This window comes from Ascaphus truei, chromosome 3, assembly GCF_040206685.1.
Source record: "Ascaphus truei isolate aAscTru1 chromosome 3, aAscTru1.hap1, whole genome shotgun sequence".
NCBI lineage: Eukaryota > Metazoa > Chordata > Amphibia > Anura > Ascaphidae > Ascaphus > Ascaphus truei.
This window is the reverse complement of record NC_134485.1, coordinates 211959429-211973735: the sequence shown is the minus strand read 5'-3', so window position 1 is coordinate 211973735 and position 14307 is coordinate 211959429. Positions and strand designations below refer to the sequence as shown.

Here is a 14307-nt window from a genome sequence, read left to right as displayed (position 1 = left end):
ATAAAATACCTTTCATCGCTTGCCTCCAGCCCGTTTCATAATTACTGCTGTGCTCCGCTTTTTTTCTTCACCATTTCTCAGTTTAAAATGTTGTTTACAAATATATGTCTATATAAAATATATATCTATATAAAAAGTTCAAATGTCTGACATTTCTCCCACTGTACAGATAACCACTGTAACCAGATATACTGTCCCCAGCGCCGCAACTGAAAACGCAAACCGTCTCTGTGCTGGCGACAGTGCACACACAGTGTGCAGCATCAATCCATTCGCAATAGTCACAGTAACACAACAGTAAGTCTTGCTACATCTGCATAAGTAATTGCACTAGTAATTTATGGCCAGTGTAATCTGTGAGGGATACGGTTCTGCTGCTTGAGTTTAACCTACTAGTTCTGCCCCATGTAGCTTTTTGAAATAAAATGATCCCATTCAATGGAGAGACACACACACGTTTTTAACAAAGGGAAATATTCCTTGAGTATATAAGTGTATACATTGATAAAATGTTTAATCCCACTAAACACTGCACACAACACCGATTTAAAAAACAAAAAACAAAACACAAAACGTAAAAGCAGTTTGAATTTACATTTTACTTAAAAAAAAGGGGATGTACATACATGAGGGAACATTGGGTTGAGAATAGTTATTATAAAGCATACATGTTAATTGTACCTAGTTACCAGTTTGGCTGGCGGTGGTAGTTGTATTCCTGCTGGCAGCATACAGTACACTTGCTTACAATATTAACAGGACAGTGAGTAAAGGAACATTTGAAATTTTATGGCCCAAAAGGGAAAAGTAAGTTATCATACACAGTGTGGGGTTGTAGTAACACAACATTGTTTTTGTTTTTTTTATTTTTATTTAAATGAGATACTTAACAGCAGGAGAGAGAGAAGTTAACAACACTAACACCAGAATAATCAAATTTGTATGGTATCCATGTACAGCGACTAACTGCTTTACAAAAAAAGCAAAATAATACAATATATTGTCACAGGTATTTACAGTGTAGTAAATATACTTTTCTGTCAAATTTTACACAAAAAATATTTACAGATTAATGTACTGCATTAAAAAAATGAGGAAAAAAAAAATGATGTGGCCAACACTAAAGTGACTTTTATTTTGTGGTAAAGTCCGTTGCATAACATTGGGAGACATGCTTAACAAAAAGAAGGGAGAAAAAAACAGAACCAAAAATGGAGCATAAATACAGAACACGATTTATATATGTGAACCTGAAGAGTTTTATGGAAACCACCAACATGCACATCAGAGACTAACCATGTTTTATTTGACTTACTTTTGGAGTAAAGGGGCCAACCCTGTTTTACCAAATAGGTTTATCTACGTGCTGTAACAGTGCATGTGTTTCATTACCAGATGAAGTGTTAGAGGTCCTTGTTAACCTTTTCTTGGGTGGCAAGTTTTTATTGTTAAATATCACCGGTTCTTAAAAAGGGTCGTTGGCAAAAAAAAAAAGTGTCAAAATTAAATGTGTGAAATGTTTATTAAAAAAAAAAAAAAGTTTATTCTAGTACATCTATATAGAGATATAATTTTTTTTTTAGCAAAGAGTTGCACATTTTCATTATATTCGAATTCGAGCAATTGTGAGGTGCACAAGCCTCCTGAAAATACATATTGTGAATAGAAAGTGTATAAATATTTATTTTTCCTGATAACAAGGACCGTTGTACATTTAAAAAAAAAAAGAAAAAAAATTTGAATTTAGATGGGGTTTATATTCAATTCAGAGAGAAAGCAGATTTACTCAAAAGCTACCATTTACAAGTTTCTGGGGTGGTCTATAGTGGCACAAAGGTATTGAAGAGCAGTAATGGGGATTTTTTTTTTCTCTCAAAAACAGACAAAACTGCTGCAGTAAAACAAGATTACAGCACACAGCTCTTAAATGTTGTTCATGGTGTTTTTAGGATATAAATAAAGGTTTGGTTAAAGTAGTACCTGCTGTATGTTGAGTCCTGGATATGCAACAAGATACATCTATTTCCATTGATGGAAATTTAGTGAAGTGAGGCCTGGGGTATATATTAGCATTATGACAAACCCTGCTAAAGGGGCAACTGAGAATAAGATACTAACCAAATGGACATGTTCTGCTCCTGTAAATAGGTTCTACAATATGTAGCTTTATGTCCTAAAATTACACAAATAGGTCATTACCAGAAAGTTCATAAACTGTGGTTGTTACAGATTTATTGGGTATTTTTCCAGGTTGGGAAATCTTTTCTTGGTCCCCATGAGAACTGTGTAGTGTTGCACATAAGCTTTAAGGTCACAAATGTCTCTTATGCAGCCATGTCGTGGATAGGCAAAAATATCTATAAAGAACAGTTAAGCACTACTTTTAAAAAATAATAAAAATAGGTAAAAAGACATCTGTAGGAGAGAACTCGTATGCAACACCTTCACACAATATGGTTGACCTAGAGAAGTGCTATCCCACTTCCTATAAGACATACCTAGAGATGCTGAAAACCTAGCATAGATCTTTTAGGCTCCCTAAAATGAACACAGCTAATATATTGTGAGAAACAGCTACTTTGTTTTTTTAGAGCCACTAACCATGTCATACTTTATCTCTGATGTGCATTTGGAACTCAGGCTATTTTTTGCCCACTTCGTATATAGCTGAATTAATTTCCAATCATTTTGACAGTTTACATGTACTTTATCTACAGATCTATACGTGTGTGTATGTGTGTATGTGTATATATATATATATATATATACATATATATATATAAACACACACACGTATTTGTATTGTGTATCTACAGTATCCAATAGCTGTATTAATTGCTTGTCTTCAGTATCTTCCATGTCAGTTACTGCAAGATAACAAGAGCATTTTGATTTTGGCAGACTATATTTGCATAATAGGTTTCTGTCCATAATTTTTCCAGGACTGTAAACAAATTAACAAAATCCCGTCATGAAGCAATAAAATAAGACATGTTTATTTACAACTGAAGTGTTATATGGTTTATTCTGTGATTAAATGCAGAATATGTGCTATAATAATTAAATCCCAACATTTATTTGTACCATTACCATATTTGTTTAGCTGTGGAGTTTGATTTACTTAAAGACATTTAAAAATCACACTAGTTTTATTACCTATATATATTTTTTTCTTCTTTAAAGCCATTCGTGGTCTTTTTTAGTCCAAGATCCCTGTTCTATATTAGGATCCAAGTATTTTAACGATATATTCAGCAGTAAATACATTTAGCCCTAAAAACGAGCACCTAGATGACGTTCCCTTTTGCACACACTTGTCAAAAAGGTTAATTTTTTCCTCTGAGATAAAAATGTTCTGGACGAGCTGGTCTGTAAAGACCTGTTCATAAAAGATCAATCTCCTAATTACGTCTACAGCAGAAATGCAGAGTAAGTGTCCATAACATAGCATTATGCTGCACTGTTTTACTGTAGCAGCGCAAAATGTTTTTTATGCTATAAGCAAGACCGCAGCAAATGATCAGTCATCCATTGCTTGTACATTATACTACTGCAGAATTAAATGTCTTTCACAGTGATAGAACATGCTTTTAGTTTACTTTGTGTGTCCCCCTGTCCCCGCCCCCCTCGTGCAAAGCCTAATAAGTTAACAAAAAGAGAGATCCTTTACACTTAACCCACTCTCTGGAATTTACATTGTGATCTGTTTCATACTGAAATCCCTGAAATTGTGATCTTGTGGCAAAAATAAACAAAATGAGCATTCCTTTTTAATGGTTGTTAAAATCATGAAAAGGGGGAACAAAGCAAGCACAGAAGCCACCGACTGCCCTGTTATTTTGTTATTAGATGTGCTGCTAATCTGTCCTTGTTTTTGCGATACCCCGTGAAATCCAGCACCTGGCTTGACATGGCATCAAGGGCCTAAATTGCCTTTGTAACGGCATCATGTCCCCCGCCCCAGCCATATAAAAGTAGATAATACCTGCAAAGGGCAAGTCCAGACCAAGTCAATGTACTTTGATGATGCAGTGATGAATTATGTTCTTCATGCATCAGTACAGATGGGTGAAGTAATTCAGTTTTAACATATCTACTGCTGCTGATGGCTGCAAAGCACTGCAAAGGCAGGTAGACCTCATTAAAAAAAATGTAAAAAAAAAGAAAAGAAAGTGATCACCAAAACAAGCCTCTAGGATCCGAAATAGACGATCTGCAATTGTTTTACCAGGGGGATCATTCAGTAGAACACCGGTTCCCTCCTGTTCCACCCTCAGATGAAGTGCATGAAAAGCATTTTAGACAGGACTTTTCACTGTATTGGTATTCATGATAGAAAAACGTACTCTAAACATTATGTGGGTACTGTTATTTTATAAAGGGGCAGTCCCTCTAAGAACCAACGACAGTAGCACATTTAATAGGCTAACTATAGCCAACTGACACTAAACAAAAAAAAAAACAAGTATTTTTAGATTAGTTTTGAAGCCTAATTTTTCAAATGGTAACAAATGTGTGTTTTTATTTTTAATTTTTTTCTCATACAATCTTTATCTAACGTCTTTTGGTGAAAAGACTCAGTCCTTAAAACTAGAGAAATGGCTTCTGTTTTGTCCATTGTTGGTGTAATAATTATGTATCCATCATTAATAAGAAATACATTTAAATATCTGGTATGTCTGTCTTGGAGAACAGAGAAACATTACATTTTAACAGGATGCAAAGAAGACTTATTTTAGGGGTGGATGAATCCCTATTTTTTTTATTTATTTTTTACTTCTGTGGGACTGCCCCTCTACACGAGCTAATTAGCAAAGAAAAGGGAATCGTATGGTCTATGTTGCACCTCAATTCAAAACAAAGCAGAAGGATTGTCAGTTTCAATTATTTTATGTACCGTTTGATCGACTGACATTAAGAGGTGACATAGGCTTTAATTATAAGGATAAATTGACTATTCCCTGGTAAGTGGACAGGATATGCTCTTATTGCCAGCATTGCATGCCACAAATACACATGCCCAGATCCAGAAAATGCAGAAGGAAGGGGAGGAAGAGGAGAGGGGTTATTTGAAGCATGTTTCAGCTCCCATTCATATCAGTGGGAGTAAAAGCATGCTAAAGCTTAGTACCATTTTGTTGATCTGGGCCTCAGTATAAGTGTTGAGGCATGTTCTTTCAACCCCTCTCGATCTGAAAAGGGTTAAAGTAACAATCCCCAAGCAGCAAGGAGTTTAAGGCCCTTTACTATCTACATGCAGGCAATGCCCCCATGATAATTTTACCTTGCAAACTCCACGATGGCAATAAAGAAAAATGTCACACAAATGTTTCAAATGAATCGGAGCCATATTAGCTCCTGGCCTTTTATAACAAGTGCAGAATAAGGACAGAATTCACCCATGCTCCTTTAGGAGGAAATAAACACACTAATGTTTTCAGATCTTTCCAGCTGAAAATGGGTTCAATAAACCCAAAGAAGCTATTGATGAGGTAAAGCCTTTAGAATATATGTAAAGCAGAAAAAAATATCGAATTACTTTGTTAAATTTATTGCGAGTACCCAGAAATCTAATTGGTATGGTGGTCTCTAATGAGACACAGACGTATCCCTATTTTGCTTACCTAAGTACCATCATGAAATCATAACATCTTTATTCGGAGTGAAGACATTTTCTTTGAGCAAATACAGTAGGTAAAAAAAAATCCACAGCTAAAGTTTTAAAGAAAATTAGATATTTTTTGAAACTGGGATTGATTCTTTTCCCCACCAAAGCCACTAGAAAGGATTAGCATTAACATCTTGCTTTAAATCCCCCCTCCCACAAATAATGAAAACAGACAAGGCAGAAAATGGTGGACCTTTTCATGAAAATGACATTAATGATAAGACAGTTAACGCAATAAAGGCAGGGCCACCTTTAGCAAATCTACAAAATCCTTCATTCTGAAATTCACACATTGATGATCTGCTTGCAACCACGGTTCCCCAGTAATGATGAATATATATCTATATATATATCTATCTATCTATATATATAGATAGATAGATATATATATATACATAGATATATATATCTAAGGAAACAACGAAAAGGCTAAGGAATCCAAATGGTGTGGAGTTCAAGCGATACTTTCAAAGCGTTGATCTTCTGGCAACATAGCAGACTGCATGGGAACATTTAAAAAAAAAAAAAAATTAAGTGCAGCATCGTAACGTGCGTGGGGCCACTGGTAAGCCGTCCCCGCATAGGTAAGTCAGTTTTAGAAAAGGAACCATAAAATAAATAAAAAGGATAATTAAAATAAAATCTTCACACAATCTTTTTGATGCTGTGACGTTTGAAGCTGCCAGCACTTCGCTGCTTTTGCACTTGGCTCGCTGAACCGTGGCGCGTTCTGCTGCTGTTTGAGTGGCCAGTGGTGGGAGACAGTTCCACATTCTCCTTGTCAATTCCTGGGAAATCAAATGAAGAAGAAATAGGGTTATATTTATGTTTTAGAACAAGTCCCAGGCTACATAATTTTTTTGCTTGCAGCAGGGGAAAAAAGATATACTGTACTTATTTTATCATATAAAGTGGAGAAAAGGTAAGTTGCCTCTCACTATCTTGCCTAGTGAAATAAAGGTGCAGCCTGATTTAGAACCTCAATTAAGAACAGCAATTGATTTAATATGTTAAAAATACATTTAATATAACGACTAGTATAACAATTTCTGATTACATTGTGTTTTCAGTTTAAACAGACTGAAGGAGGAAGGGGGGGGGAGGCGGGGTGAGTGTTTGTTCCACCACAGGGGTAAGGCAATTATGATTTAGAAACACCCATCCATGTCATTATTTGATCCAATTACAAAGAGGATAAGAAGTCATGAGCCAGAAATAAGGGCGGTTAACATCCAATGTAAACGTCATGTTACAATATTTACATTGGGATGATACAGTTTAATAAATGGTTTAAAGGGATTTAAACTTGTGATATTTTTTTTTATAACAGTCATATTTAACATATTTAACACATCACTGTAATTAGATAACATTTGTTCTACGAGGGACTGAACTTTTTCACACTCGAGATACACCCTACCCCCCCCCCCCGACTCACAAAAAAGTCTACTGAGAGATGCTTAGAGAGGTGCCACGTCTTAACTCCTTTATCCGATGGAGACAGAAGTGCCACCTGATTAAGTAACTCATGTTAGAGGTTTCCATGGAGCCAGTCCAACAATACTGTGCGTCAATCAATGATATCCTTCACAACAGGTGAATATATCAATGCATTGCAAATCTGAAGAACACATCACGGCAATGCAAATGCAGCGGCTTGCATAACTATAACTTCCCCCATTCCTAGTTACCTGGCTAGGCAATTAGGAACTAATGGCATAGCCCTATTCATGCTATCTCCTCATGATGTAATTTGGCTTTAACAGTTTGGAATTATGCTATTCGTGCCATGTACTCCTGGGAGAACCGTTTTCATAAGGGACTGAGCTGTAACAGTTGCTGGGCAATACAGATTGATCCCTTTACTATTAAACCTGTTCAGCTGTCACTTTGGCTATGGAAAGAGGACTAAAACAGGCATTGACCAATCATTACATGCTACAAATCAGTCACATTTTGAACACCAGACTGTAGAAAGTTGCACTCACTACATAATGAGACATTAACGTAACAGTGTGAAAACAGATAAATGTACTGGATTCTATGAAAAAAAATCCAATAGTTTATTACACGAGCTCCTATAAAAATCTTAAGGCATTCTGTAGCCACAAAGATAAACTAATAAAATGGTAAGTTACAGCGCAACCATAACAAGTTGCCAAGCCTGTGTAATGTGTGAATATAGGCAGCTGCAATGCATTTGCATTGTTGCAGTACTTTTATCATTAGAAGTCCAACAATTGTGCACTAAATAAAAAAACAAACCAAAAAAAAAAAAACTTATTGCAGGGGCTAAATGTTATCCAGCTCACTGATCCTGCATGGAAAATTAGACTGCAGAAAAATTACAATTGCAGTACAACTGGACTATCAGTACTTCTGATACAGTGTGAATGCATTTTATGGAAAAAGAAAGCTGCCATTAAAAAGAAATTACTGTTACAACAGTGAACATTTTTATATTCGTAACATTTAAGTGGGTTTCTTCTTGATACCTTTATTGCCATATTTTTATACAGTTTAATCTCTCCTGTGCCTTTATTTATATATATATATTTTTTTTTTACATAAGTGAGCATGAACCTAAGCATCAGTTTGCATGTGTTTATCACAATATAGAAAACAATATTTGTTTGTATATACACTATAGCAGATGGGCAAGAAAATGTTTTGTTTTTCATAATATACTGTAGTGAATAACCTTTTCTCATATTAAATGACGCTGATCACCGTTCTTCTATTTATATTGCCATTTCATTCAGCTTGTTCTAAACATACCAATTGTTCATGCCACATCTACTCTTTGTGCAACAGTTTTTATATCAGTTTGTGCACAACGGGTTTACAAAACCACAAATGCATATGCCCCTGTAGACATCAAAACTGATTACCTGGTGTTTGCTACAGTGGTCATGGCATAAGTGCGTCAATTGACAAAGCAGTAAAAAAAACCATCTCAAATTATAATACAAAGAATGGGTTGAGTGATTTGCCTTTATTCTCAATTCAATAAACCTTGCTAAAGTTGGCCTGATGCGGTTACAGGCACAGGTGGAAGTTATTCGGCACCAAGTAATAGTCCATTACCCATCACCATATCCATGAGCCTATATTTAAAGGACCTCACCAGCGCTACTTCTTGCTCTAAGTGTCCAGCGGCTGCTTGGGCTATTCCCAGTTGGCATATTCTCTCTTGGGGACTGTTGTCAGAGCTGTTCCTAAACACAGGCAGCATTGAACCACACTGCCTTTAACACAAAATGAGTTACATTATGATTAATAAAACTCAATAGGCAAATCAGATATACCATATGAAACATTTGTACAAGCAACATTTTACGGCACGTGAAGCTGGTACATTGCATGAAACAGACATTTACTGCCCCATGTATATACTTTTTTTTTTTTTATTCGCCCATGGAGAGCAGAAGTAATAACTTATCTGGGGCTATTACCCCATCTATGATTAGACCTCAAAAGGCAAAAAAGGAAATATTCAAACAAAACATGTTTTCTTAAATAGTAGTTGCATTCTCCAGAGGTGACTGATCAAAGCTATTTACTTCCCCCTTACTGGCAGCACCATCAATGTTCCCCTTTGTGCAACGGGCACGATCTATAGACCCAAAATGCATGATATTTTAGGTTCATGGGTCGCAGAGCAAATTGCACTGTAATAGAATCATTCTGACTTCAATGCTACACAACGAATAGGGCCCGCTGAGCATGCTGGGGACCTAAGCAAGAGCACATTTCTCTGATCATGGAGCTAGATCTGATACTCCCCAGGAATGTGTTACTCTGTTGTACTAAAAAGTTTATTTTCTATACAGGTATTTTACATTTTAATAAATACAATTTTTATTCAAACTGACAAAAAAAAAAGGCCGGCAGCCATCTTGCTCTAGCCTACATTGCTGGCTGCTTTGGTGAGCTATAAAACCACCGTGGCCCCATGAACAATCCAGACTGCGTCTTTAAGAAAGCCTCATTGGACAAAGTAATAATGCAATAGTAAAGCAAACATTGCCAGGGAATCCCATTCGCCAGGAACCACTGGCTGCCATATTGCTATAATATGCCTCAGAGTTAATTGGATATGTAATAGGGTTGGGGTTCAAGCGTTTCTAATACACCATTTCTAGAAATTGCGTCTAACTACTTTCTAACTTATCAACCAGCAATTTCCCAAACTAATGCGTCAATGTAAATGCATAGCATTTAAATCACCAGTTGCTCGAAGTAATTGATTTGTACATGGTTAATGTTGCATGCTCAGGTTTTATTTTGGTTCTTTTTTTAAGCAAAAGTCCCAAGCAGTTACTCTGAAAATCGTGCTTTTGCTTACTTTAGCGTATTCTCTCAAACAAATGAAAACATTATGAAGAACTGGTGTTTTAAAGTAGTCTTTGCTTAAATGATGAACAATAGGGTTGCCTCTATCACTTGCAAAAGCCAGCAACTTGTGCTCCTTCAAGTAGTTAGGTTTAGTAAACCAGCTCTCAAGCCAAGCACCCAAAGCTGCTGCACATGACAGTTATCTATCTCGTGCATATAGGATGAAAGGAAGTACCTGGATGAGGGAGTGGCTGCATGAAAACAGCTGATTTAGAGCAAGGCAGAGAAGCTTCACAGACACAGAATGAAAGGGGAGGGGGAAAGAACAAAACAAAAAAACAAACAAAAAACATGAATGGCAGAAAAAAAAAAAAAAAAAAAAAATATGGGTGAGACAATATTTATGAGCAATCATATCATTATGACCAACTGCTTTTATGCACGGCTCAAAGTGTGGGGAGGATTAAAAGCAAAGGTGAGGTATCATTAAAAAAAAAAAAAAAAAAAAAATTGAAAAAAAAGTTCTGTCACAGTTGAGACCAACATGTGCCTCCCACTTGTTACATGAGCTAGAAAGACCAGTTTCTCATCCCTCTCCTCATGGAACCCCTTACCAGACTTTAACCAATAAATTACCAATCACTCATGCATGCGTCCATTATGGCTACAGTATATGTTCTAAGTGTAAACTATTAATGTGATTGGCTTTTTATCTACAATGAGCAGAGGGTGGAGAGAGACTGTATTATAGCATCATACTGTTTTTATTCTGACTGCCACACAGTAAAGATACAGAACTCATATTAAAAAAAAGTGTGGATTATGTTAATCTCAAAATAAAATAGTATCAAAAACAATTAATGGAAAAAGTGAGAATGACGAAGGATGTGCCCTGATAGAGCAATGTTAGAATGGTTATGCTGTGTAACTCCAACAAACACTCAATAGAACCTGTGTCCTTTAAATCCTTTGACCCAAGAATACATTGTAACAAGGTGTTTAATCAACCCCTGGGATAGTTTAACAGATGGGATTCAGAAGAGCACAAAGATTCTACATCTCCCGGTCAAAAGTTGTCATAAAGGTATTTTTAGCGTTCATTTAAGTGTTGTAGTGTCCAGTTGGCGGGTTATTTGGTTAATATGATTTCCCTTTAAGCACAACTGGTGGCAAAAGGTCTTAAAAGTTTGTGGGGTAGAATAGAATTTCTGTTAATGTGGGAGGGTGTGGCAGCACAGAAACTGCCCACATTTGCAATATTATGTAAAAAAGGTCCTTCACTCCTCCAATTCCTTGAACCACATAAGGAAGTACACAGACTCATGCAGAATAAAACATCTAAGAGCAGTGGTGGATGGGACATCTCTCAATTTGCAGATTTGGTACAGGAGAGAGATGAGTGACATTTATAGAAATGTGTTTTTTGGCTAGTCCCTTTTAAATATAATACATTAAAAGTTGCCATGAGAAAATGGCATTAGATATCTGTTGACCAACCACATTTTGGCTACTCTAATGTATGATGTTAATGTATACAGTAGGCTCCTCTGATACATAAAAGTATTTGATCAATATGCAGTGGATCTGGAATAAGAAAAACCGGTTGCATAAATTATTCACTTTCTAAATGTTGGTGCTCATCATTCTCAATAACCCATAGCACAAAATAATGTCAATAAATTAACAACTTGGTGATTTTGAATGAATTGTTGTGTTTCTTCAGCACAATTTAAAACACTTGATAATGAAGATTGTTGACTGACCTGGGGAATGCTGGGAAGTTGCGAGGGAGGTCATTGAATTGGATAGGTTAAGGTTAGCAGTAATACTCAGTTGGCTCTGCACAGCAGGAGGGAAAGGAGATGTCGGTGTCAGTAGAGATTCCTCACTGGCTTCCTCATCGATTACAGGCAAATAGTTGTCAATCAAGGCATCTAGAAACTTCACTATCAGCTCTGCGTAGTCAGGGATTTGTGTTTGCTGTCAAAAGAAGAAGCAAAAAAATAAACACTTGGAAGCACCTCTACCATCTTCTAGCTTTACCTTCTATTCTTGTTCACTACCACGACAATACACCTGGAATGTATTTAGCTGTACCATTTGCTGCAGATATTCATATACTAAGTAATGCCTCCCTTCGCAAACATTTTCTCCTTGATTTCTGGTAGGTAACAAACCCCATAGCATAACAGAGTTTAGGGCGGCTATCAGCAGTCCATGAACTCCCACAGCTATTTGCACTGTCAGACATTATATCAGCAGCTTCAAGATGGCTTGTTTCTGATGAGATATCAAGATGAACCAGTTATATGATTCTATAAAATTAATATAAACACAATCAGAATAAACACAGAATAAACTTTTTTTTTTTAAATGTATCACTTTGGATTCAAACTTGAAAGTCCTTCTGTATATCACACTGTTTAATGATCCAGCCTGCCTTTAAACTGGCCAAATTGACAAGGGAGAAACAAGAACACTATTAACTTTGCAAGGGGGCTAAAGCGATGTCGACTGTCAATAACGGCACCGAACTGCTTTAGCTAAGTCACTTGATTTTACTCTAGAGGAGCCAATATAGAGCAGGGTGAGCAAAGTAATGATAGGTCATGTGGAATAAAATTAGGTATCACGTAAAAGATGTTTATTTGCTCAACAACTGATATAATCTATTGCATCCTCTAGTTTTCATACATAAGCAGATTCACTTCACAAAATATTTTTACACAACTTACCAATGTCCTTACAAAAATATTAAATCTATTTAAAAGTGAATATTTCACTTAGTTGTATTTTGTGTGTGGGGGGGGGAAAGAGAATGTTTTCTTCAACAGGTACACTAACGTTCCTACGTTATCAGATACCTTATCTGCTCCAGGGTTAGTTGCAAGGCTTGTGAAGGCATTATAATGACTTTCCAAAAATCTGGAAATAGAGGTCGACCTTTCATATGTAGTTACATATCTTATCACTAAAGAAATTATATACACATCTTTAAGTCCCTGCAAAGTACAGCTCAATCCCGTTATAGCGCAATCTGCTACAACGCAGATCCGCATATAACGCAGTCTGAGCGTGGCTCCCGATTTAAAAACATCTCCAATTTTTTTTTTCAAAATGGCCACCGCGCGAGGACTTACCTGGCATCTGCAGCTCTCTCCTCTCCCTGCTTCATCAGGCTGCCCACGTGCACGGCGCACATCTCCAAGGGTTTAATTTTTTTTTTTTTTTTTATAACATTCAATGCTATACCCACAGAAGTTAAGTTTGAGTCAATGACATCACACCAATCATATGGTGTAGCAGGTAGAGAATCGCTACCCGTGTATGAAGGGTCATGTGTTCGATTCCTGCATGGTATGATATATATATATATATATATATATATAATTTATAATAAAATAATTTATACATTATAATTAAAATAATAATTTTGTGATGTCATTGACTTATCAAACAACTTCTACTGCACAGTACTGAAAGGCAGTACTGTGCAGTAGAAGTTAAGTTTGATAAGCATCAATCACATCACACCAACCCTATGGTGTAGCAGCTAGAGCAGGGGGGCGCAAACTTTTTTCCCTGCGCCCCGCCTCTGCGCACCCCCCCCAACCCCACTAACCTTGGCTCTGGCGTCTGCTTCATGACTTAATTTGACGCCGCGTTGCCATGGCGACGCGTCTAAGAAGCCACCGTAGCCAAGGTAAGTAAGGTTTACAGAGGCCTTCGCCACTCCCCCGGCACTTAAGTTAAGTGCCTTCGGGAAGCGCGCGGGGGCCTCTGTAAACCCTGCGCCCACGCAGTCAGTCTCGGTCATGGGTTCGATTCCTGCATGGTATGCTAAAATTGTTAGTGTAGGGGGAAAGTGTGTGTGTGTGTGTGCGCCCGTTAACAATAAAAGCATTGAATGTTATAATAATAATTTTAAAAAAACTTTCGAGATGTGCACTGTGCACGTGGATCTTGCCTGATGAAGCAGGGAGAGAGCTGCAGATGCCGTGCAAGTCCTCACGCGACGGCCATTTCGCGATCCCGGTTATAACGCGGTCTCATTATGTGGACCCCGAGCACCGCGTTGTGACGGGGTTCAGCTGTATTTGGTTACAATAGAAAAATGTAAAATAATATTTTAATGCGACAAACATGTCAATCCCATTAAAACATGTGATTACCATTTTGAGCCTAGGTCAAACTGCACTCTTGAAAGCATAAGGCAAAAGGGCATTTATAAGCGGGAAAGCAAAACATACATTGCTAAGAAGTAGAAAAAGGTTTGGTGTGTCTCGCCTTACCAAACCTTT

General features: G+C 36.9%; 1 protein-coding gene across 14 annotated transcripts in view; it reads right to left on the bottom strand.

Moving 5' to 3' along the window:
* Positions 1 to 580: 580 nt before the first annotated feature.
* The window catches only part of NF1 (neurofibromin 1), a 197324-nt gene continuing 183597 nt past the window's right edge, over positions 581 to 14307 (bottom strand). For 9 of the 14 annotated variants that reach the window (XM_075590030.1, XM_075590036.1, XM_075590034.1 and 6 more), the window contains 2 exons: positions 11770 to 11986; positions 581 to 6456 (listed from right to left, as the gene is read on the bottom strand). In XM_075590030.1, the coding sequence (XP_075446145.1) occupies positions 6314 to 6456; positions 11770 to 11986 (360 nt within the window). In that variant the 3' untranslated portion in view covers positions 581 to 6313. Of the gene's footprint in view, positions 6457 to 8795; positions 8917 to 10241; positions 10296 to 11769; positions 11987 to 14307 lie in introns of all 14 variants that reach the window. The other 5 variants (XM_075590031.1, XM_075590037.1, XM_075590041.1 and 2 more) reach the window with 3 other exon arrangements.